This window comes from Callithrix jacchus, chromosome 5, assembly GCF_049354715.1.
Source record: "Callithrix jacchus isolate 240 chromosome 5, calJac240_pri, whole genome shotgun sequence".
Classification (NCBI taxonomy): Eukaryota; Metazoa; Chordata; class Mammalia; order Primates; family Cebidae; genus Callithrix; species Callithrix jacchus.
The window spans coordinates 96,598,939-96,625,746 of NC_133506.1; the positions used below are offsets into that span (position 1 = coordinate 96,598,939).

Here is a 26,808-nt window from a genome sequence, read left to right on the forward strand (position 1 = left end):
GTGCCTGTAATTCCAGCTACTTGGGAGGCTAAGGCAGGAGAATTGCTCCACCTGGGAGGTGGAGGTTGCAGTGAGCCAAGATCGCATTATTTCTATTCCAACCTGGGCAACGAGCAAAACTCTGCCTCAAAACAAAACAAAAGAAATGGGTTCTATAGACCTAAACATCAGAGCTAAAAATATAACACTTCTAGAAAAGCAAATGTAGAACATCTTTTTTATTTGGGGTTAGAAGATTGCATAGATATAACACCAAAAGCACAATTTATAAATGGGGAAAAAAGCGTAGGACTTAGAAAATATTAAAGACTTTTGAGATTGAAGAGGAAGCATTGAGAATATAAAAGCCACAGCCTCACAGCCCTAGAGAAAATATTTGCAAATTATATATCTGATAAAGGACTTGTGTCCAGAATATATAATATATAAAGGACTGTTACAACACAGTAAGACATCAAGAAAATCTAATTTAAAACGTGCAAAAGAATTGAATGGACTGTTACTGTACATATATGATTCGCTAATGTAAGTACATGACAAAATGTTCTGCTTCCCCAGAGAAGGCAAATTAAAAGCACAATGAGAGGAATGACTCAGTGAAAATTGTATAGAGAAGCTCTAAGATCCTGTCTCTCCACAGAAACATTGAAACATAATGAACAAACTGTCAATTTCAACTTTATCAGAACTCTGAAGAGTCAAAGATTTATAGCAACTAAGCAAATGTTGATTTAAAAAAAAAAGCCATCTGCAAAAAATTATAAAAATTATTTTAAAGCCTGTATATATATTTGTCCTTGCCTGGTTTAGTGGCAGCCTTGAAGATGGCAGCCCACCTGGTCCCTGGTTTCAGAGAGAGCACAACACACCTTATTTATAAAGAGTTGTGTTTGTCAGGCTGGGCACAGTGGCTCACGCCTGTAATCCCAGCACTTTGAGAGGCCAAGACGGGTGGATCAGTTGGGGTCAAAAGTTTGAGACCAGCCTGGCCAACATGATGAAACCCCGTCTCTCCTGAAAATACAAAAAATTAGCCGGCTGTGGTGGCTCATGCCTGTAGTCCCAGCTACTCAGGAGGCTGAGGCAGGAGAATTACTTGAACCCGAGAGGTGGAGGTTGTAGTGAGCTGAGGTTGCACCACTGCACTTCAGCCTGGGCAACAGAGCAAGACTCCATCTCAAAAGCAAAACAGAATAAAGCAAAAAAAAAAAAAAAAGTCGTGTTTGTCCAAACAGTCTGGGGCTACCAGAAAATCTACTGCAAGATGCTAAGCTATGTTATACTTAACTCAGAATTTACCCAGGATGGAAAAGCAGGGGCATTCCTCAAAATTTCTGTAAGGCAAATGAGCCAGTCACCTGGGGTAAAAGATTATAGTTGAGGCATATAATAGAATGCTGAAAGTCTTGTGGGTAGGGGGAACTTGAGAGTTTCCTTGGGAAATTAGGGTACTCAGAAGCACACTGTACACTAGGTAATTTAGAAAGCGTTGCACATGCCAACAACAAGATGCACACTCAGAAGAGATCTTATAAGACCCCTAAATGTTCACCACTGGCTGACTTCTAGACTAAGGATATATAGGTAGTGAAGGGTAAGGCATAGTTGTAAACCATTGGAGGAATGCCCCAGCACAGAGCCATTCTGCAAAGACAGTAGTGGTTTTTGTCTTTCTCTCTTTCTCTTTCACTTTTTCTCTCCCCCCACCTCCTTTTTTCTCTTTTTCTCTTCCTCTCTCTCCCTCTCCCCACTTCTGCCATTCTAGGAAATAGCTGTCAAAATACTAGCTCTTCCAAACACAAGTGAAAGATAGACTTTATAAAAATATTTTAGAAAAGTGACCAAACAGCGACAGCTGTCAACAAAAGCAAACCCTAAAGTGGAAGGAAATATGATTTCTAAAGTTACCATTAATGCTTACAGTGTTGTTTACAACAAAAAATTGCAGAAACAAGAAAGTGTGGTCCCTTCGCAGAGGAAATTAATAGAAACTCTCTTTGAGGAAGCACAGACATTGGACTTAGTAGACAAACATTTAAAATCAGTTATCTCAAATATGTTCAAAGAGCTAATGGAAGTGATGGACAACAAACTAAAGGAAACCAGGAGAATTAGCCGGGTACAGTGGCTCACGCCTGTCCCAACACTTTGGGAGGCCAAGGCAGGCAGATCACTGGAGACCAGCCTGGACAACATGGTGAAACCCTGTCTCTACTAAAAAATAATACAAAACTTAGCCGGGCACAGTGGCAGGCACTTGTAATCCCAGCTACTCGGAAGGCTGAGGCAGGAGAATCCCTTGAACCTGAATGGGAGAGGTTGCAGTGATCTGAGATTGTGCCACTGCACTCCAGTCTGGGTGACAAAGCGAGACTCCATCTCAAAATAAATAAATAAATAAACAAATAATAAAGGAAACCAGGAAAATGATGTAGACACAAATAGAGTGTATCAATAAAGAGAAAGTATAAAAAGGAACCAAACACAGATTTTGGAGCTGAAAAGTACGATAACTGAAATGAAAAATCTGTTAGAGGGGTTTTCCATCAGATTTGAGTAGGCAGAAGAGTGAATCAGGGAACTTAAATAAAAGTCAGTTGAGGACATTCAGCCGGCCATTTGGGGCGATGGACTTTCTATCCCAGAACCATGGCCCAATTTATCTGTAACCTTGTGGAGAAGACCCTGGGGCTGGTGAATGCTGCTGTGACTTATTCGAAGTTAGCCACATTTTGGTATTACACCAAGGTTGAGCTGATTCCTCCCACCCCTGCTGAGATCCCTAGAGCTATTCAGAGCCTGAAAGAAATAGTCAATAGTGCTCAGACTGGTAGCTTCAAACAACTCACAGTTAAGGAAGCTGTGCTGAATGGTTTGGTGGCCACTGAGGTGTTGATGTGGTTTTATGTCGGAGAGATCATAGGCAAGTGTGGCGTCATTGGCTATGATGTTTGAAGACCAATCTTTAACATCTGATTATATTTGATTTATTATTTGAGTGTTGCTGGAGCATCTGTGATCAGACTGCTATCTGAATAAAATAAGATGTGTTAAAAAATTCAATTGAAATTACTAACTGAGATGCAGAAAGAAAACAGCATGAGGAAAAATGAACAGAACATAAGAAACCCATAGAACATCATGTGTGTCAACATAAGAATCTTAGGAAAGGAGAGAGAGAAAGGGGCAGAATATTTGAAGAAATAATTGTCAAAAACTTTCTAAATTTCGTAAGACATGAACTACATACACGTTCAAAAGGCTCATTGGACTTCAAGAAATATAAAGTGATCCACACTGAGAAGCATTATAATGAAACTGTATTTTACAAAGCCAAGAACAAAGAGAGAATCTGGAAAGCAAAAGAGAAGCTACTTGCCCCATACAATGGATCATCAATAAAATTAATAGCATGTTTATCATCAGAAAGCATGGAATCCAGAATTGAGTTGGATAATTTTTTTAAAGAGCTGAAAGTGGGGGAAAACTGTAACCAATAACTCTATATCTAACAAAACCATTCCCTCAAAGATTATTTGAATTTTGCAATGGAATGTTAGTTGTAACACCAAAAGCAAGAACAACCAAAGAAAAAAATAATTGCATTTCATCAAAATTTGAAAGTTTTTTGTTGTTTTTGTTTTTTGAGACAATCTCACTCTGCCACACAGGCTCGAGTGGAGTGGCACCATCACAGCTCACTGCAACCTCAAACTCCTGGGCTCAGATGATCCTCCCGCCTCAGCTTCCTGAATAGCTGGGACCACAGATGTGCACCACTACACCCAGCTGATTTTTATTTTTTATTTTTATTTTTTGAGATGGAATTTCACTCTTGTTTCCCAGGCTGGAGTGCAATGGCATGATCTTGGCTCACTGCAACCTCCACCTCCTGGGTTCAAGTGATTCTTCTGCCTCAGCCTCCTGAGTAGCTGGGATTACAGGGACCCGCCATCACACCTGACTCATTTTTGTATTTTTTATTAGAGACAGGGTTTCACAGCCGGGCATGGTGGCTCCCACCTGTAATCCCAGCACTTTGGGAGGCCGAGGCAGGCAGACCTCGTGAAACCCCAACTCTACTAAAAAAAAAAAAAAAAAAAAAAATTAGCCTTGATGGTGAGTGCCTGCAGTCCCAGCTACTCGGGAGGTTGAGACAGGAGAATTGCTTGAACCCAGAAGGCAGAGGTTGCAGTGAGCCGACTGTGCCATTGCACTCCAGCCTGGGTGACAAAGCAAGACTCCATCTCAAAAAAAAGAGAGACAGAGAGACAGGGTTTCACAATGTTGGTCAGGCTGGTCTTGAACGCCTGACCTCAGATGATCCACCCACCTCGGCCTCCCAAAGTGCTGGGATTACAGATGTAAGCCACTGCGCCTGGCCACACCCAGCTAATTTTTGTATTTTTTATAGAGATGGGGGTTTGCCATGTTGCCCAGGCTGCTCTTGAACTCCTGGGCTCAAGTGATTCTCCTATGTCAGCTTCTCAAAGTGCTGGGATTACAGGTGTGAGCCACTTCACCTGGCAAAACTTAAAACTTTTATACATCAAGGGATATTATTTTTAAAACTGAGAAGACAACCTATAGAATGGGAGATAGTGTTTGAAATATACATCTGATAAGAGTCTACTAACTAGAATACATAAAGAACTCTTGGCCGGGCGCAGTGGCTCATGCCTGTAATCCCAGTACTTTGGGAAGCTATGGCGGGCGGATCACGAGGTCAAGAGATCGAGACCATCCTGGCCAACATGGTGAAACCCCATCTCTACTAAAAAAATTTTTTTTTAAATTAGCCAGGCATAGTGGCACTTGCCTGTAGACCCAGCCAGTTGGGAGGCTGAAGCAGAAACATTGCTTGAACCCCAGAGGCAGAAGTTGCAGTGAGCCAAGCTCGTGCCACTGCAGTGCTTGCAGCCTGGCAACGGAGCAAGACTCTGTCTCAAAAAAAAAAAAAGGGAACTCTTACAGCTTAACAACAAAAAAACACAATTCAATTTAAAAATAGACGACTAAAAATTTACTTGAATACATGTTTCTCCAGAGACATTTAGTGATCATCAAGCACATGAAAAGATGCTCAACATAATTAGTTACTAGGGAATTGCAAGTCAAAACAATGAAATTCTACTCAGTAAGATTATTAGAATTTTTAAATGGAAGGTTTTGGTGAGTGGGGAAATTAAGGACTCTCATATAGTGCTGGTAGAAATGTAAAGTGGTGCATCCACCGTGGAAAACAGTTGGCAGATTCTCAGCAAGAATTTCCATGTACCCGCAATTCCATTTCTAGGTATATACCAAAATAATTGAAAACAGATACTCAAATACTTGAACACAGTGTTCATAGTCCCACTACTCACAATAGCCAAAAGGTGGAAACAGTCTATACATCTATCAGTGGATGATTGGTTAAACAAGATGTAGTATATACACACCATGGAATGTTATTCAACCATAAAAAGGAATAAAGTACGGGTACACGCTACAACATGGTTGGACCTCACAAACATGGTAAGTGAAGGAAGCCAGACATAAAAGGTCATATGTTGAATTATTCCATTTATATAAACTATCCAGAATAGGCAAATCAATAGGACCAGACAGCAGATTGGTAGTTGTTAAGGTCTGGGGGAAGTGGATAATGGTAACTAATGGATGATTTTTTAATTGACACATAAGAAAATGTTTTGAAACTTAATAAAAGGTGGTCACACAGCATTTTCTATGTACTAAATGCCACTGAATTGTATGATTTATAATAATTTCATATTATACCATTTTCACATCAAAAATAAATAGTTTTGTTTGGGCACAGTGGCTTACATCTATAATCCTGACACTTTGGGAGTTCAGGACCAGCCTGGGTGACATAGTGAGACCTTGTCTCTATTTAAAAAAAAAAAATTAGCCAGCAGCACATACCTGTAGTCCCAGATACTTGAGAGGCTAAGGCAGGAGGATTGCTTAAGTCCAGAAGGTCAAGGCTGCAGTGAGCTGAGATTGCACCACTGCACTCCAGCCTGGGCTACAGAGCAAGATTCTGTAGGTAGGTAGGTAGGTAGGTAGCTAGAGACCCTGTCAGAAGAGAGAGAGAGAGGATTTTTTTTTTAATCACAGTGTAACAGTGCTTCACACCCACTAGAATTGCTGATGGGAATGTTAAATGTACAGCCACTTTGGAAATTGACTTGCCAGTTTCAAATGTTCTTTAGGTATTGGATGGATAAACAAAATGTAGTATATACATACAATGGAATACTATTCAGTAATAAAGCACAAACAATTGATATCTGCCACAATAATAGATGAACCACAAAAACATGGAAAGTCAAAGGGACCAAAATTTTTAAAGCCATGTGTTTTATCATTTTATTTATATGAATAGTTGAGAAAAGACAAATCTGTAAGAGACAAAGCGTAGATTAATGGTTTCCTATTGCTGAGGGTGGTAACAGGAATTGACTAAAAATACGTCAATTTTTAGACCAGGGGTCTTTGTGGATTAACTGAAATGTTCTAAATGTTCTCAAACTATTCTCAAAGTGTTGGTTGCACACATCTGTAAAGTAACCAAAATCACTGAGTTGTACACTTAAAATAGGTAAGTTTTATATTTATGTAAATTATTCCTCAATAAAGCTGTTTTGAAGAACATCATTGGTTACATGAACATGCTACAAAAAGTAATTAATTAATTAGAAACAACAGTTGTTCTTTCTCTAGTTTTTTACATTTTTAATTTTTTCCTAGAATCCTTTCCTGAAGTAATTGTTCCTGATACAATTTCTATGACTCTTGAAATTGGTTTATCAATAGAAACAGTATTGTTTTACTAATTGAATTTTGGCAGTCTCTTGTAATTACATCTAAATGTTTCATGGTTTTTCTTATAAAACTTCTAATGATAATGTATGTGCATTGCCGCCTGTTTCATACAACTTTAGTTGATAAATTGAATTTCTTTTGTATATACAGAGGATGGTTAGAACGAGAGAGCAGGTATGGTCTGCAACCAGGACACAACTGGTTTATCATCTCTATGCAGTGGTGGCAACAGTGGAAAGAATATGTCAAATACGTGAGTTAGATTTCTGTCTGTTTACATTTTTCACAGGATTTTCAACTCCATCAGACTTCATGTGACTACCAGCCAATAATAAAATGCTCCGACTTAGATAAAGATTCAAAGGGAAAGGAAATGAGTGTTTATATGATACTTACTATGGGCTAGGCTTTGCGATTACACTTCACGTAAATTTCTTCCCTTGCAACAACTCCATGAAAAAGATAATATTGGGCACAGGGGTACCTGTATATATCACACACTTCACATCTCATTTAATTCTCGTAACACCCTTGTAAGGAAGATAATATTATGCCCATTTTACCTGTGGGGAACCTGGTGCTGAAAGAAAAATAACCTGAATATTGTGATCAGGGTAGAAGGTCTGGGATCAAACCTAGGGACTGACTTTAAAGCTTATGTTCTCTCAACTACATCATTTACATTGTTCTTTATTTCATCTTTCCCATTAAAATGGAATTTTTTTCAGACTAGAAAACTGAAAAGAATAATGCCAAGAATCAGTTGCCTTCTTGGAGAGCCAGTTGATATATACACTCATTGTCATTGCCAAATGATCACTAACCAAAATTCTAATCATTTGATTCCTATTTGCCTGTATTTCTTCTATCACTGCTTATTATCAGAATATTGGCAGTTAGATACTTTTTACATTATATTTCTCATCACTCTTTTTCATCCTTTTCCCATTTTGCAGAGTTTATTAATGTGTTTTCACATGTAAAATATATTAATTGGGAAACATGGACTTTGGTGTCTCTGAAGGAATAAAAGTAGGCAAATGACTTCCTGGACCTTGTAGGTAGATAGTGATGGTGAGTGTAGGTAGAAAATGAGAACATTGGGGTACAGCATCAGTCATTATTTTGAAATACTTTTTTGGTTTTTAAATTTGTAGTTTAGCTGGGCATGGTGGCTCACGCCTATAATCCCAGCACTTTGGGAGGCTGAGGCGGGTGGTCAAGAGATTGAGACCATCCTGGTCAACAAGGTGAAACCCCGTCTCTACTAAAAATACAAAAATTAGCTGGGCATGGTGGTGCGCGACTGTAGTCTCAGCTACTCGGGAGGCTGAGGCAGGAGAATTGCTTGAACCCAGGAGGCGGAGGTTGCGGTGAGCCGAGATAGTGCCATTGCACTCCAGTCTGGGTAACAAGAGTGAAACTCCGTCTCAAAAAAAAAAAAAAAATTTGTAGTTTGGCCATAGAATGAGTGGTTGTTAATGTTTTAATGAGTGTAGACTCAGAGAATAACCTAGTTTTGTCTTGTATGTATTACGTTTTGTTTTCTGTAGGAACACAATAGAGGTCTTACTCTTAACAGCGTGTCCCATACAAACAGACTGAACTGCACTGACAAGAACATGAACCTGGTTTGTTGTTGCCTACCATAATCCTTTTGTGCACTAAAGGAATTTGGGGATGGTAGTAAGGGAGAGGTATACATGGGAGAATCTACCTGTTTCCTTCTCCACTCTGGCATTTGATACTATTTTCTAGCATGTGTGTGTCAAGTCTAGTTAAGAATGTAGTCTGGCTGTGCCTATAATCTCAGGACTTTGAAAGGCCCAGGTAGGGAGATCACTTGAGCCCAAGAATTCAAGACCAGCCTGGGCAACATAGTGAGACTCCATCTCTACAAAAAATTTTTTTAAAATTGATCGGGCTTGGTAATGTGCACCTGTAGTCCCAGCTGCTTGGGAGGCTGAGATGGGAGGATTGCTTGAGCCTGAGAGGTCAAGGCTGCAGTGAGCCATGATCGCACCACTGAACTTGAGTTGGGGTAACAGAGCAAGAGCCTGTTTCATAAAATAAATGAATAAATAAAGACTAGCTGAGAGTTACAAGAAACCAGGGAAGGGACAAGTATCGCTTTATATGAAGATAAAGGAGGCAGAGAACTGTGGGAATTTATTCAATAAGATGGGGAAAAAATGTAAATGGAGTAACAGCAGTACTTCCTAAAACTACATATTAATTAGAAAAGTGTTTTTTACTAAATAGAGAACTATGGCACGTTACTAATAAGGTGGGAATTGACTAATAACAATCCTCTGAACGTGTCTTAATTAGAAAAGTGTTCTATAGTAAATAAAAAGTAACTTTCTTTTAAATGCAAATAACTACACACTGACAGTTTTTTTTGTTGTGGGGGGGGCGGAGACAGAGTCTCATTCTGTCACCAGGTGCCAGGCTGGAGTGCAGTGACACAATCTCAGCTCACTGCAACCTCTGCCGCCTGGGTTCAAGCAATTCTCCTGCCTCCGCCTCCCGAGTAGCTGGGACTACAGGTGCACGCCAGCACGCCCAGCTAATTTTTGTGTTTTTAGTAGAGACGGGGTTTCACCATGTTGGCAAGGATGGTCTCAATCTCTCGACCTCATGATCCGCCCGCCTCAGCCTCCCAAAGTGCTGGGATTACAGGCTTGAGCCACTGTGCCCGGCCACACTGACAGACTTTTAAAAATGTTTTTAAAGTAAATTCAAATAACCTTTTTTTTTGAGACGAGTCTTGCTCTGTCGCCAGGCTGGAATGCAGTGGCATGACCTCAGCTCACAAGTTCAAGTGAGTCCCCTGCCTCAGCCTCCTGAGTACAGAGGCGTGCCACCACACCCAGCTAATTTTTTGTATTTTAGTAGAGATGGGGTTTCACCACAGCCAGGATGGTCTCAATCTCCTGACCTCGTGATCTGCCTGCCTCAGCCTCCCAAAGTGCTGGGATTACAGGTGTGAACTACCACGCCCAGCCTCGAATAACCTTTTTTAAAAAGTGACATTCTGGGCCTTGCTTCCTCCATTTGTAAAATTAGAGTAATAATAATCTCCCTCTTGGTGTTATGAGGATTAAATGAGTTTGATGCATGTTAAGTGTTTTTGTTGGTTTGTTTGTTGAGACAGGATCTTTCTTTGTTGCCCAGGCTCTAGTGTAGTGGCATAATCATAGCTTGCTACAGCCTCGGGCAATTCTTCCACCTCCTGAGTAGCTGAGACTACAGGCACACACTATCATACCTGGCTAATTTTTTCATCTTTCTGTAGAGATGGGGTCTCACTATGCTTGCCAGGCTGGTGTCAAACTCCTGGGCTCAAGCAGTGTTACTGCCTTGGCCTCTCAAAGCACTAGGATTGCAGGCATGAACCACTACAACCAGCTCCTTGTTAAGTATTTTTAAACAGTGTCTGGTACATAGTAAGTATTAAATAGGTAGCTATTATTATGAGAAACTTGAATAAGGTAATTTGTAGTGAGCTTGGACTCTTGTCCCTTCCACTTGCTTTATGAAGCATAAATTACTACTTCTTGTTCTTCCTCAGTTTTTACATATGAACAATGAAATTAATAATAATACCTTTTTAATTACAGATGTGAGAATTAAATGAGTTAATTCACTTAGCTCAGTGCCTGGCAGATAGAAACTCTATATAAGATTAAAGGTAATAATGGAGTTAGTAGTAGTAATAGTTATAGTAGTAGCAGTAATTTTAGTATTAGCAGCAGTAGTAATTAATTCATTATTTAAATTTCTCCTTTCAGGCTGGGCATGGTGGCTCATGCCTATTATCCCAGCACTTTGGGGAGGCCAAGGCAGGCAGATCACTTGAGGCTGGGAGTTCAACACCAATCTGACCAACATGGAGAAACCCCGTCTCTATTAAGAATACAAAAATTAGCCAGATATGGTGGTGCATGCCTGTAATTCTAGCTACTCAGGAGGCTGAGGCACGAGAATAGCTTGAACCTGGGAGGCAGAGGTTGCAGTGAGCCAAGATCATACCACTTCACACAAGCCTGGTGACAGAACGGACTCTGTCTCAAAAACTTCAAATTTCTCTTTCCAGTCCATTTGGCAGCTTTGACAAATTCCTTGTTTAAAAAATAAAAAAATTAGGGTAGGTGTAGTGGCTCACACCCATAATCCCAGCTCTTTGGGAGGCTGAGGCAGGCAGATCACTTGAGACCTGGAGTTCCAGAGCAGCCTGGCCAACATGGTGAAACCCCACCTGTACTAAAAATACAAAAACTAGTCAGGTGTGGTGGTGCGCACCTGCAGTTCCAGCTACTTGGGAGGCTGAATCAGGAGAATTGCTTGAACCCGGGAGGCAGAGGTTGCAGTGAGCTGAGATCGTGCCACTGCACTGCAGCCTAGATGACAGAGCAAGACTCCCATCTCACAAAAGAAAAAAAAGAAAATTAGTGTTGACATGTCAGATAATTTGATCTTACTCGGAGCTTCATTTGCCTACCTAAGATAGTACTTGGCTTTAGTATTTTTTCTTCATAAAATGACATATTTACCTATGTGAATTACTAAATTGTGATGGCAGTATGTTTCAAATACTAGCATGACTAAATGGAACGATCAGAGACCAAGGGATCAGGAAAAATGAGCCATCCTTTCTTAGAAGTAGCTAACCCACAGATTTGCTGATTCACTGGAGTATGAATAATTTGATTTTATCTCTGCTCATGGAATCTTACCAATCTTTCCCCACTTTAGTGTGTAAAGCTTTATTCTTCTTTGTGCAGTCTCCTATAAAAATTTAAATGGGGAAGAATGGTGAAATCTTTTCTGTTTATCATCATTGTAGTACGTAGTTATTATGTAACTTTAGAGCTAGAAAGTACTTTAAAGAACCTCTGGGCCGGGCACAGTGGCTCACACCTTTAATCCCAGCACTTTGAAAGGCCGAGGCGGGTTGATCACAAGGTCAAGAGATCGAAACCATCCTGGTCAACATGGTGAAACGCCATCTCTACTAAAAATACAAAAAATTAGCTGGGCACAGTAGCGTGTGCCTGTAATCCCAGCTACTCAGGAGGCTGAGGCAGGAGAATTGCCTGAACCCTGCCTCATTGTGGTTGTGGTGGGCCAAGATGGCGCCATTACACTCCAGCCTGGGTAACAAGAGCGAAACTCCGTCTCAAAAAAAAATAATAATAATAAAGCACCTCTCGTGCCTCTCTCCCTGGGCTGTGGGGGTTCCCCATTCTCCTCAGCCAAGGCTGAAGGCCAAGAGCAGCCCTCGAGGATCGTAGTCAGGACTGCCACTAGTAGGGCAGCCTTGTTTTCCTGCCTCAGACATGTGTAGTTGAGGGGGAAATAAAAGGAATGAAACACCTCTCTTATCTGAATTTACAGATGAAGCCTCTGAGGTCTTTAGTTTTTATAATTCCCCAAGGCTGTATTAGACAATTATTTTATTACCTGATCTAGCACTCTAGAGCTCAGTATCCTGAGTCCTTAGTACCTAATCCTTTACTTCATGCTGCCATCTATTTTTCCAAAACCAGGATTTCAGACTACTGAAATATGAAATTCACATAATTGTTTAAGATCATTGATGCTTGTAGCATACCTATGTACGGAGCATAAAAAGTAGTGGTATTATCAATAGAGGAAAAGGTGAATCTTGACCCATATTTTAGAACACAGACTATTCATACAACTCACAGGGAATCATAAAATCTCAAAATAGGCGGGGCGCAGTGGCTCACGCCTGTAATTCTAGCATTTGGGAGGCCGAGGTGGGTGGACCACCTGAGGTCAGGAGTTCAAGACCAGCCTGGCCATCATGGTGAAACCCCATCTTTTATTTAAAAAAAAAAAAAAAAAAATCTCAAAACAGAATTCTCTTATATTAAAATATTTCATCCTTTTATGAATTGTTGACTCAGAGAAAGTGAGGAAATTTCTCGCTACAGGCGAAACTTTACCTATTTAGAAATCTATCTTCTGAAAACCAGGATTCTAGGATAATTTCAGATAGTTCCAGACCCCTGAAGTTAATAAAAACAAAACAAGATCCTTTGACTTTTAGAAAAACAAAAATTATAGACACCAGAAAAAGTTTCAACCTTTTATTTCATGTTGTTCTGTTGTGCTTTGTCCAAATGAACCTTTATGAGCTGGCTGCCATCCAGTTTCGCTTGGGAAGACCAAGTCCTCAAGGATTGTATCATGCACAGCTGTCAGTGTACAGCTTCTGGGACGCATTTGCTTATTTTTTTATGGCTTTTCTGAGTTGGCTTAGGCAGAATTCTCCTCTAAGCGATAAAGATAACATGCTTCCCACTGAACTTTTTCTCCAATTCACATACTTTCCAGACTTGGATTTTTTTTTTCAGTTGAGGAATGGGAACAAAGATTATGATAGGTTTCCGACCACCAAGTTCAATTTCCTTGGCTGCCGTAATATTTAGCTCCCTGAGCAGAGCCTTGAAGTCCGAGTTCGTCTCCAGCTCCAGAAGACCCGGGGAGATGCTGGGCTCGAACTCATCTGGCTTCTCGTCATTGGGCTTCATGATCTTGGCGCTCGAACTGAACATGGCGCTCTGCTTGGTGAGCGCTGACTTAGGAAGAGACCCAAATCTCACAAGAACACGTCAAAATCCCCCCCACTGCCCTTTTTATTTGAGACAGAATCTTGCTGTGTTGCCAGGCTGGAGTCCAAAATTCATGTGTAATATAGATTTCTAGTTCATAGTCATCTTTTTTTTTTTTTTTTTTTTTACTATGGGCACCATTTTTTTAATATAATGCTATATAATTCACTTAGATAAATTATTTTGACATTTTATACTTAAAAAAATTTTTGGCTAGTCAAGTGAAGCAGTGGGAATGGACAAGGAACAAAGAAATCTTTGTAACTGGTTGTGATTAATTCGTTGTTTAAACATATTTTCTTTTCTTTTTTTTTTGAGACAGGCTAGAGTGCAGTGTGGTGCCATCTCGGCTCACTGCAACCTCCGCCTCCTGGGTTCAAGTGATTCTCATGCCTCCCCTCCCAAGTAGCTGGGATTACAGGCACATGCCACCATACCCAGCTAGTTTTTGTATTTTTAACAGAGATGGGGTTTCACCAGGTTGGCCAAGATGGTCTCAATCTCCTGACCGCATGATCCACCTGCCTCAGCCTCCCAAAGTGCTGGGATTACAGGCATGAGCCACCACACCCGGCTATTTAAACATATTTTCAAAGGAAACTTTATATCACTACTTTAAGTAGAAAACTATTGTCAGCTGGGCATGGTGGGTTCTGTTTATAATCCTAGCAATTGGGAGGGGTCCAGGCAGGAGTATTGCTTGAGACAAGGAGTTCAAGACTAACCTGGCCAACATAGCGAGACCCTGTCTCCAAAAAAAAAAAGCTAGGTGCAGTGGCTCAGACCTGTAATCGCAGCACTTTGGGAGGCCAATCAAGGCAGGCGCATCTCAGGTGATCCAGACCAGGTTGGCCAATATGGTGAAACCCTGTCTCTACTAAAAATACAACAATTAACCGAGCATGGTGGCACATGCCTGTAATTCCAGCGACTTGGGAGGTTGAGGTAGGAGAATCACTTGACCCTGGGAGGTGGAGGTTGCAGTGAGCAACTCTAGCCTGGGCAACAGAGTGAGACTCAAAAAAATAAAATTAAAATTAAAAAAGGAAAGAAAAAAAAGAAAAAATAAAATAAAATAAATAAATAAATGAAAATTAAAATAAAAAAAAAAGGAAAGAAAACTAGTGTCACTTGCCAGAAATAGAAGGCAATAATATTAAATTCCAGCTAATAGAGTTGCCTTTTGAAACTCTTCTATTTAGGACTGTTCTTTTTTAAAAACAAATTATCAAATGTTAGATTAGCATATTAGCACGAAACTGAGACCTTTTCCTTGAAGTAATGAGAGGATTGAAAGAGAATTGAATAGGGAATAAGTTTTCTATTGTACTTTCCCCTTACATTAAGAAAATATTCTAACATTTGGATCTGTAACAGAATGTGAATATTTATACTTCTGAATTGTTTAGAGTTTTGACAGTAAGACTGTATTGCTATTTAAAAATTTTAATCCATTAAAGTCAATTGGTATGTGGAAAGAACTAAGATTTTATTCTAATTCTTCTTGACACTCTTAAGAGTTAAGAGTACCTTTAAAAGGCACTGGAATTCTTCGGAGTTGACTTCTAAAGGATCCACAGATTGGTAGTATTCACCTGGTTTACAGATAAAAGAGGAGAAAAGAACTAATAAAATGTTGATCACTGTCTCCCTTTGTGGGCTAAAATTAGGGTTGTTACAATTGTTTTAAAAAAAACAAATCTCAGCTCTGCTGTTGATATACTATGACATGGAGTTTTTCTTTTAAATTTGATGTTGCAGTTCATCATTATAAACAGTGACTTCAAGACCCACATTCACTGATCAGTTTTATCTACTATAAAGCAAGTCAAAAAAAATAAAAAATAAAGCAAGTCATTGATGTTGCAGTTCATCATTATAAACAGTGACTTCAAGACCCACATTCACTGATCAGTTCTATCTACTATAAAGCAAGTCAAAAAAAATAAAAAATAAAGCAAGTCAGAGTTTATATTGAATGGCACTAAGTTCTTCCACCTGTGCTATTACCGGTCTCCTCAGATGCCTGTGGGATCTTGTTCCACTCATTAATCCCTTTAGTCTTTTTATCCTCTCAGTCACAGTTAAATTTTCAAAGATAGTCATCTCCAGGACTCTCTCTAGCCATAAACATAATTTCATTAAATTAAATGCACCTTACATCGATTCTACATATACTTCAGCCCAAAATTTGGAGATTATTTTGTTAAAATACTGAGAAAGAATTCAGATGCCTCCCATAATTCCCTTTAGGTGTTGGTACTTACTTAAAACTTAATGTTTCCACACCTGTAGGGAAGATGCTATGGTATTTCTGTGGCCCAGCTGAATTGAGTTGATTGCTGTTATTCTGATACAGTAGCAGATCTCTCTCTTGAAAACACTGGCAGATACACATTCTCATGGTACCTTCCCTTCTCCTCAAGTCTGTCTTCTCTTTTTTTTCCACTGTTAAACTTAGTGGAAAATAATTCTATGCTAGAGATTTCTGCTTCTAAGACTTTAGAGTTTCCTGATTTTTCTTTGCCTCTCTAACCATTCAGACTCATCGTCCCTGACAAGGTTAATATTACCTAATATTACCCTAACTTTTACCCATGAAGAAACTGAAGCTTAGAAGTTTAGTTATTGTAAAAGGTCACATAGCTATAAGTCATAGCATTGCCCTTCACTCTAGGTACGTACACCACTCATCTTTTACATATAAATTTTCTTTTCAGTCACAAGAACTAAAACACACAGTTATTGTTAAATGATGGAATCTGAGTACATGTGATTTTTTTTCTTCATGCTTTCTATATTTTCTACATTGACCATATAATCTTTAATAATAAAAAAATTATATATATTCATGTTGTATGGGAAATAAGGTAAAAAATAATAAACTTCATTTACTTTTAATATTAAAGGCTTCCAATAGAATAAAGTCGAAATTACTTTATGTGGTACAAAATGCTTCACAGGCTGGTCTGGCTACCTCACCAATTTTATCTATATACATACTTTTCCTTCTTAAAGAAATTAAAATTTAGCCATATGTTAGAATGTTGTTAAATGTCTGTGGCCACCCACAGGAGAATTAGAAAAATAGGTAATTGTGAGATTCCTTTCTGAAGACTGTGTAGCTGTCAGATTATTAAACTTTGCTTCTTATTCTCTGATTTCATGATTTTAGGATGCCAACCCTGTGGTAATTGAGCCATCATCTGTTTTGAATGGAGGAAAATATTCATTTGGAACAGCAGTACATCCTATGGAGCAGGTCGAAGATAGAATTGGAGGCAACCTCAGTTATGTGAATTCTACGGAAGAGAAGTTTTCAGACAACATTTCTACTGCATCTGAAGCCTCAGAAACTGCTGGCAGTGGTAAATATTAAAGCAGGAAAGGAGGAGAAGCAAACCTCTTAAACACCTAACTGAGAAGGAAGTGGTGATTTATACCATCACTGCCAGGGGCTGCGGCAGGTCTGGATGCCCCAGATAGCTGAGCCCCCAAACAAACAAAATCCCTGCCCTTATAAAGGCTTACTACTCTAGAAATTACATGTGAAAGGGTCTTGGTCCATGGAGTAGGCATGGGGTATGTGGCTTAGGTGGGGGTTTGATCCTGTTTATGTAAAAACAATGCCTTCTAGAAAGATTCCTCCATACCATGCCTGTGATCTATAGGAGGACAATTAAGGTGGCACCCAGTCTGCCAGCCTTTACTTCTCCTATTGAAATGCAATGTGGAAGTCAAGGGGGAGGTGGTCTTAAATGCTTAGGTCTCCTTCCTCAATATGACCTATTCCCCTGAAGTTTATTGGTTTGTTCCCTATGGATTGTTCTTAAAGGAGTCTAATTTGACAGAGGCTGTAGCGAATGGGGTAATAGGAGATCAGGTTTCCATGAACAGAAATATGTTTTGAATGAAATGGTCAGAAGAATGTAAAATTCTTGAATATATTTGTAGTTTTATGAAGAAAACCTCTTTTCCATATTATACTTCATTAAATCTCTAAATATGAAAATATTTTTACTATTTTCTTTTGAGACAGGGTCTCGCTCTGTCACCCAGACTGGAGTGCAGTGGCATAATCATGACTCACTGCAACCTCTGCCTCCCAGGTTCAAGTGATTCTCCTGCCTCAGCCTCCCAAGTAGCTGAGACTACAGGTGCCTGCCACCACACCTGGCTAATTTTTTGTATTTTTAGTGGAGTTGGGGTTTCACCATGTTAGCCAGGATGATCTCGATCTTCTGACCTTGTGATCTGCCCACCTTGGCCTTCCAAAGTACTGGGATTACAGGCGTGAGCCATCGCACCCAGCCCAATTTTTTGTGTGTTTTTGTAGAGATGGGGTTTCGGCATGTTGCCCAGACTGGTTTCAAACTCCCAGGCTCAAGAGATCCTTCAGCCTCAGCCTTGTAAAGTGCTGGGATTACAGGCATGAGCCATCACACCCAGCTATTTTCACTATTTTCATTGATCAAGCCACATCTTTCCATATTGTTATTAAATTATTTAGTCTGTAAATTTAAATTTTCAAAGATAGTCATCTCCAGGGCTCTCTCTAGCAATAAACATACTTTCCATAAATTAAATGCACCTCACATCAGATTCTATGTATATTTCAGCCCAAAATTTGGAAATTATTTTGTTAAAATACTAAGAATTCAGATGCCTTCCATAATTCCCTTTAGGTATTGTTACTTATCTAAAACTTAATGTTTCCACACCTGTAGGGAAGATGCTATGGTATTTCTGTGGCACAGTTGAATTGAGTTGATTGGTATTATTCTGATACAGTAGCAGAACCCTCAGTCTTACCCTGTTATTTATGTGTTTAAAGAGACAGGGTGTTGCTCTGTTGCCCAGGCTGTAGTGCAGTGGCACGATTATAGCTCACTGTAACCTCCAGTTATTGGGTTCAAACAATCCTCCTGCCTTAGCCTACATAGTAGCTAGGACTACAGCTGTACGCTGCCACACGTGACTAATTTTTTAATTGTTTTGTAGAGACAAGGTCTCATGTTGCCCATGCTGGTTGCAATCTTTTGGCTTCAAGTAGTCCTCCAGCCTTGGTCCCCCCAAAGTGCTAAGATTACAGGCATGAGCCACTGCACCTGGCCTGTGTTATTATTTCTTCCAACATGTTCTTTTCCTTTTCTGTGGAAATTGTAAGCAAATAGGACAGAGCTAGCATTTTCTTTACAAAGCTCCTTGATAGAATCTGCTGCTTTCTTCCCTTTCTGGTATTACAAAGATCACTTAGCAGTCCAAGAAGTGCTATCATCAGCTTTAACATCAGGATTATTTCTTAACCCCATCTAAAGATCCTGTTTGGTATGTGCTTACCGTATAAGCTGTGACACCCAAAGGCTGAGCATAACACAGGCAAAAGGTTACAAAGCAATGACTGCTAGACTTTTGCCAAAGATTAGCGTGTAGTTGAGAGTTGAAATACCTTAAAATACCACTGAGGTTCACAACTCTAAGCCATGGTTAATCATTTCCTGTGCATATTTTCCTATTGTAAAGATCGTAAGTTGCTTTCAAAAGAACTCTTGGTTCATAGGTACAATAGGACATAGCCCCTAGCACTCTTGTTGGAGATCTTGTTTCAGTTTTCCTTTAATTTAGTGACTTCATATCACTGTTATCTACCAAGAGCATTTGGAATATTCTAGGTTGAAGAAAATAATTAAAGGATACTATGTGAAAGCCCAGCTACTTAGCCCAGCTCTTCCCTTCCAATCAGAGGACATATAATTCTCATTATGAATTATTACATGCTCTAGGAGGGTAGCCAAATGGTAATAATTTTAAAAGCTCTTATTTTTAGTACCATGCTATGTATTGGCCAGAAAAAGGATAATAATTCCTGTCTTCTACAGAATTACCAGAATCTGAATCTGTACTGACATGCCAACAGAGTAATAAAGTACATTGGCATTAAGCTCATATCCTCAAGCCTGTTTGTGTATATTAACTAAAAATAAGAGATTTCATCCTCTTTTTCTTCATAGGCTTTCTGTATTCTGCCACACCAGGGTCAGATGTTTGCTTTGCTCGACAACATAACACTTCTGACAATAACAACCAGTGTTTACTGGGAGCAAATGGAAATATTTTGTTGCACCTTAACCCTCAGAAACCAGGGGCTATTGATAACCAGCCATTGGTAACTCAAGAACCAGTAAAGGTAAGTAGTTTTACATTTAATTTAAAATTATTCTCTAGCAAGCCATGAATAAATTTTATTTCAGAGGTTTTAGCACATAGCAAAACATTGGTGGTTCATTTAATTATATAGATGGAAATCTCTTTGTATGGTACATTTCTATGAGAATATGATTTAGAACTTACATAGAAATTGTTTAGTGATCCTTGGAAATAGTTGTGTTTTTTTTTAGAAAGAAAGGGAAAAAAAGGAGTGAAGGAGAGGAAGAAAGAGGAAGAAAAAGAGGGAGAGAGAATGGGACTGTAGGTTTATTCTAAAAATGGGTATTAATAATGGCCGATCAATATTTTGTGTATTTAAGGTGGAGAATGTATATTTTGTGTATTTAAAATGGAGAGCTCTATAAATATTTATTGAGTTTACCTGTTCCGGATCTGAGTTCAAGTCCTGGATATCCTTATTAATTTTCTGTCTCGTTGAGTCTAAATCTCTTTATGAGTCTTATGTATCTGGGTGTTAGGATCGTTAGCTCTTACTATTGCATTGATCCTTTTACCACTGTATCTTTGTTGCTTTGAAATCTATTTTATCAGATGGAAGAATCGCAACTCCTGCTTTTTATTTATTTATTTATTTTTGCTCTCCATTTGGTTGGTAGATCTTTCTCCAACCCTTTGTTTTAAGTCTTTGTGTATCTTTGGATGTGAAATGGGTCTGGATGTAGCATACCGTTAGGTTTTGGCTGTATCTTTTGATTGGGGGATTTAGTCGACTTAAATTTAGGGTTACTGCCATTTGATGTGAACTGGCTATTTTATCCATTCGTTGATGTAAATTCTTCTTTATGTTGATGCTCTTTACTTTTTTGGTATATTTTTAGAAAGGCTAATACTAGTTGTTCTTTTCTATGTATAATGCTTCTTTCAGAAGCTCTTGTAAAGCCGGCCTGGTGGTAATAAAATCTCTGAGTACTTGCTTGTTCATAAAATATTTTATTTTTCCTTCAATTGTGAAGCTTAGGCAGGATATGAAATTCTGGGCTGAAAGTTCTGTTCTTTAAGGATGTTGAATATTGGCCCCCAGTCTCTTCTGGCTTGTAGGGTTTCTGCTGAGAGATCTGCTGTAAGTCTAACAGGCTTCCCTTTGTGGGTAACCTGAGCTTTCTCTCTGGCTGCCCTTAGTATTTTCTCCTTCGTTTCAACCCTGGTGCATCTAACGATTATGTGCCTTGGGGTTGCTCTTCTTGAAGAATATCTTTGTGGTGGTCTCTGTATTACCTGGGGTTGAATATTGTCCTGCTTTGCTAGATTGGGAAAGTTTTCCTGAATAATATCCTGAAGAATAGTTTCCAGCTTGGATTCATTCTCTTTGTTGTATTCAGGTACACCTATCAAACATAAATTAGGTCTTTTCACATAGTCCCATATTTCTTGGAGACTTTGCTCATTCCTTTTTATCCTTTTTTCTCTATTCTTATCTTCTCATTTTATTTCATTAAGTAGGTCTTCGACCTCTGATATCCTTTCTTCTGCTTGATCAATTCGGCTATTCAAACTTGTGCATATTTCGCTAAGTTTTTGTGTTGTGTTTTTCAACTCCGTTAGTTCATTTATATTCCTCTCTATATTGTCTATTCTTGTTAGCATTTCGTCAAACCTTTTTTCCAAGTTCTTAGTTTCTTTACATTGGGTTAGAACAAGTTCTTTTAACTCCCAGAAGTTTCTTATCATCCACCTTCTGAAGCCTACTTCTGTTAATGGCACACAGTCCTTTTCCATCAGGGCTTGTTCCGTTGCTGATGAGGAACTGTAATCCCCTGTAGAGGGAGAGGGGTTCTGATTTTGGGTATTCTCAGCCTTTTTAGGCTGGTTTCTTCCCTTTGTTATAAATTTATCCATCTGTCATCTTTACGATTACCGCCTTTCTAGTTGGGTTTCTAGTTGGGAAATAGTTTTTCTTACTTAGGACAGCTATTCTGAAAATGTTGTTTCACATACACTATATATGAATTTTTTTCCAAACTAGTATTTTTTTATTGTTTGAAAGAAATCTGTGAAGTTATTTCAAGTGCTTCAGTGATTTTTTTCCAAATGACATGCTTTGAGGTTCATTTTTTACATAGTTTATTTTGAAAGACAAAAATAAAAATCTTTAAAAATTAGTTTTTTTGGCTGGATGCAGTGGCTAACGCCTATAATTCTAATACTTTGGGAGGCCAAGACAGGCAAATCACCTGAGGTCAGGAGTTCAGAACCAGCCTAGCCAACATGGTGAAACCCAGTCTCTACTAAAAATGCTAAAATTAGCTGGGCATGGTGGCACATAGCTATAATCACAGCTACTCAGGAGGCTGAGGCAGGAGAATCGCTGGAACCCAGGAGGAAGAAGCTGCAGTGAGCCGAGATCATGCCACTGCACTCCAGCCTGGGTGACAGAGCAAGACTCCATCTCCCCCCGACCCCCCAAAAAAAAAAAAAACCGTAATTAAGTTTTTCCAGCAACATGAAACTGGGTGGTGACATATGGGTTTGTTTTCCTGTATCTAGGTATTGCTAAGACACAAAAACCTTTCTAATACTCAAAGTCAACACTGTCATTCTGTTCCTTCTCAGGCTACATCATTAACACTAGAAGGGGGACGATTAAAACGAACTCCACAACTGATTCATGGAAGAGATTATGAAATGGTTCCAGAACCTGTGTGGAGAGCACTTTATCATTGGTATGGAGCAAACCTGGCCCTACCTAGACCAGTAAGTAGAGCTAATAGTGCCTTATATAAGGAGCAGTCATAGATGGGGTCTTCTGTTATTTTTCTGTATAAATCTCACTTACCACAAACTAGCTCTTACCTTATGGTAGAAGAGTGCTCAGAACCTGTTCAGATTAACTGAGCAAATAATTTTAGGTTCCTTCACATACATTCATTTATTCATAAGTAAAGGCAAGGAAATAAAAGGCTGTTGAATGTGTTACCCACAAAAAAGTAGACATCACCTAGGATGTACAAAACTTAGGCTAGAGGGAAAGACAGGCCAAGAGCCAGTGCCAAAAAATTCAGTGAATGTAGGGAGTGGTGCAGAGGTTATTTCTGAAATGACTGTTCCCAACAGTCACACAGGTATCTAGTTAGGAATTGCATTCTTCTTGTAGCTTTTGGATTTTTTGGGGTTATGTTTTTGAAGGAGGGGCATATAAAAGATCACAACATAGGATAACAGGAATTCAAGATCATGAAGGTTTTGGAGTATTTAATATTATATTAAAATATGAGTATATAGCACTATTTGTTGTGCTTGTATGGTAAACAGCAGCACTCAGTATTCCTCGGCCTCCCAAAAGTGGATACTCACTTTTTACATTGTTGCAGTAAAATATAACAAGATGTTTTGGTGGGGTGTTTCTGGTATATTAAGAAACACTCTTCTGCCTGTAATCCCAGTACTTTGGGTGTCTAAGGTGGGTGGATCACGATGCCAAGATTTCGAGACCAGCCTGGCCAACGTAGTGAAACCCTGTCTCTACTAAAAATACAAAAATTAGCCAGGAGTGCTACACGCGCCTGTAGTCCCAGCTACTCAGGAAGCTGAGGCAGGACAATTGCTTGAACCAGGGAGGCAGAGGTTGCAGTGAGCCAAGACTACGCAATTGCACTCCATCCTCGGTGACAGAGGGAGATTCCATCTCAAAAGAAATGTTCAAGCTGAAATTTCCTTATGCCAGGAAAGTTTTGTATAGATGATATATCGTAGGTTAACTTCTAAAAAGTGAAAATCTGTTATAAAACAGCCTAATGTAATTTTGATGTTGATTTTGAGTTCTTAATGATGTTTATGAAAAATAATTCAAGCTCCATAGTTCGAACAATACTCCTATCTCAGCCTCCCTAGTAGTTAGGACTATAGGCACACACCATCCTAACAGCTAATTAAAAAAATTTTTTTAAGAGCCAAAATCTTGCTGTGTTGTCCAGGCTGGTCTCGAACTCCTGGCCTCAAGCAGTCCTCCTGCTTTGGCCTCCCAAAGTGCTGGTATTACAGGCATGAGCCACTGCACCTGGCCAGTACTTTTTTTTTTTAAATTCTTTATTACCCCCTCTTGATACTAAAAAAAAAATGTTCTGTTGCAGAAGGTATTAGTTATGAGAGCAAAGGAAATAAAAGCCTGGTCACCTGAGACTTAAAAGACTCTGTAAGAGTTAATGTTTTAAAGAGTTTCAGTGTTGACCCTGCTATCCTTTTAGAATATGAAATTGATAATGTGCTACTCTTAAAATTTTTTTTTTTTTGAGACGGAGTTTTGCTGTTGTTACCCGGACTTCAGTGTAATGGCACGATCTCGGCTCACCGCAACCTCCGCCTTCTGGGTTCAAGCAATTCTCCTGCCTCAGCCTCCCGAGTAGCTGGGACTACAGGCGTGCCGCCAAGTTGGAGTGCAGTGGCGCAGTCACGGCTCACTGCAACCTCCGCCTCCCGGGTTCAGGCGATTCTTCTGCCTCAGTCTCCTGAGTAACTGGGATTACAGGCACGCGCCACCATGCCCAGCTAATTTTTGTATTTTTAGTAGAGACGGGGTTTCACCATGTTGACCAGGATGGTCTCGATCTCTTGACCTCGTGATCCACCCGCCTCGGCCTCCCAAAGTGCTGGGATTACAGGCTTGAGCCACCTCACCCGGCCTTATTTCTAAACTAAAATGTCCAACAGGTTAACTAGTTATATTTCAGTAATTACTGAAACTGACACATTTAAGTTATGTAGATCTGAATACTTAAGTTTCTGCTCCTAAACCCATTTCCCAAGATTGTAACTCCTTGTAGATAATCTTCTCCTCTTTTATTTAAAAGTAACAACATTGAAGAAAAACACCCTTAAGTATTATCTATAATTCCACTACCCTCACACCATAAGTCTTTTCACTTTTACATATTTCATGTATATAAATGACTGATGTTTTAAGTCATTTTTATTCCATTCATAAAAATGGAGTTAAAAGTCAAAAACTATGAAAGTATTCAAGTCATCAGCTATACAGTCATGCTGCCATCTAAAGTTTAGCAATTTACACTATTGCCAGTAATGTATGAATATACTACTCTCATAAAACCTTATCACTGAACATCATTTAAAAACATCCACATTTTGTTACTATGAAGAATATTATATAAAGAGTATTATAAATTGCTTAAAATTTTATTTTTAGTATTAGTAGTGAGGATACAACTGTTCCCATACAAAAATTTACTATGTTCTACTTGTGTAACCAGTCTGTCCATATATGTTTTGTCTATGATTTAAACAAAAAATTTAGATTAAAAAAAAAAACAAAACTCAGGTTTCACATTGTAGGAACAAGATTTTTAAGTAGTTTTAACCTGCCCACAGACACAGGAAAACATTTAATTATTAACATATTATTGTGGCTGGGCACGGTGGCCCATTGCACTCCAGCCTGGGTAACAAGAGCGAAACTCTGTCTCAAAAAAAAAAGAAAGAAATCTCAGAAGTTTTGTTTCTTTTTTTAGTGATCACTTTTTATCTTTTAAAACAACAGGTAATCAAGAACAGCAAGACAGACATCCCAGAGCTGGAATTATTTCCCCGCTATCTTCTTTTCCTGAGACAGCAGCCTGCCACTCGGACACAGCAGTCTAACATCTGGGTGAATATGGGTATGATGAGCCTGAGAATGTTTCCTCAGCATTTACCGAGAGGTAACTTAAGAATGCAGCAAGAATACCATGAAAACTACGTTGCTCAAAGTCTGGTGCCACTGTATTGATACACATTCCCATCAGCTTTCATACAGAATCAGTAATTCACTTTTATCGGGCTTAGATCTATGGTCATGCGCAAGACTAGATGAGGGGTAGAAGCAAATCCCAGCAGCAAACTGAGATGCGACGTTTCCTTTTCTACTTACAAAGAAAATAAATAGAAATAGATTTTACGTGCTTTATTTCTTTGAGATAAGCCATTGTAAATGGTTACTAGACTAAATAATAGTCTTCTAGTCATTGAGTGGTCTTTTCAACTCAAATTTGTAAAAAGTAATTCCTTTTACACTATCATCTTTTTTGTTTTTTAAGGTTTTTGTTGTAGTTTGGTTTTTTGGCAAAACATGATACATTTCTTTTGCCTGGTCTATAAGAGATAGACAGTACAGAGCAAAAGGGATATTTTTGAAAATTAAAGTGATATATTTGCTTTGAAAAAACACCAAGCATATCAAAATGACATATAAATTAGTTCCCATTTTAATGTATAACATGCAAAAAGTTCCCCTTTCATTTCTCTGTAAGGTTAAACTTTATTGATTGGCAACTTGCTCTGTGCTTTTACCTTGCAAATACTTGAAATGATTCTTCAGCAGTAAAGAAATAATAAGCTGGGCATGGTGGCTAATGCCTGTAATCCCACACTTTGGGAGGCCAAAGTGGGTGGAGTACTTGAGGTCAGGAGTTTGAAATCAGCCTAGCCAACATGGCGAAACCCTGTCTCTACTAAAAATATGAAAAAAATTAGCCAGGCATGGGGGCACATGCCTATAGTCCCAGCCACTTGGGAGACTAGAACAGGAGAATCACTTGAACCCAAGAGGTTGCAATGAGCCAAGATCGCACCACTGCACTCCAGCCTGGATGACGGAGTGAGACTCTGTCTCAAAATGTAATGATAATAATAATGAGCAACCATTTATACAAAATCTCTGACTGTTAGCAATGCCAGCATGTTATTATAATTAAAATAACTTAGTATGCAAGAACTACCTCTAAACCCCAACCAAAATAAGTACTAGCTCTCCTTTGAAATTGAACAGGGTTAGTTTTGTATTTTCATTAAAGGTTATATTCATATAATATATGAAGAATCTTTCAATAGTATTTGGTAAGAATTCTTTCGATAGTGTTTGGCAATAATTATAGCAAAGTATTGGCCTCTAGCTACCAAACTTTGTTTTTGGGGAAAACAGCAAAATCAAAGAACAGTGAGGCCGGGTATAGTGGCTGATGCCTGTAATCTCAACAGTTCAGGAGGCTGAGGTCGAGGATCATTTGAAGCTAAGAGTTTGAGACCAGCTCGGGCAACATAGTAAGATCCTGTCTCTACAAAAAAAGGTTTAAATTAGCTGGGCATAGTGGTGTGCTCTGTAGTCTCAGGTACTCAA

The 26,808-nt window shown here is 39.1% G+C and overlaps 1 protein-coding gene, 1 non-coding gene and 1 pseudogene across 8 annotated transcripts in view; all 3 read left to right on the plus strand.

Moving 5' to 3' along the window:
• The window catches only part of USP32 (ubiquitin specific peptidase 32), a 248,828-nt gene that overhangs the window by 174,108 nt on the left and 47,912 nt on the right, over positions 1-26,808 (plus strand). For 4 of the 7 annotated variants that reach the window (XM_035300720.3, XM_008996980.5, XM_054256103.2 and 1 more), the window contains 5 exons: positions 6,982-7,084; positions 16,651-16,843; positions 19,487-19,662; positions 22,254-22,394; positions 25,195-25,354. In XM_035300720.3, the coding sequence (XP_035156611.2) occupies positions 6,982-7,084; positions 16,651-16,843; positions 19,487-19,662; positions 22,254-22,394; positions 25,195-25,354 (773 nt within the window). The remainder of the gene's footprint in view (positions 1-6,981; positions 7,085-16,650; positions 16,844-19,486; positions 19,663-22,253; positions 22,395-25,194; positions 25,355-26,808) is intronic. The other 3 variants (XM_035300721.3, XM_002748189.8, XM_054256104.2) reach the window with 1 other exon arrangement.
• Positions 2,625-3,020, plus strand: LOC144582631 (ATP synthase F(0) complex subunit g, mitochondrial pseudogene; annotated as a pseudogene).
• On the plus strand, positions 12,048-12,177 carry LOC118154384 (small Cajal body-specific RNA 20). The gene has a single exon (XR_004744250.1).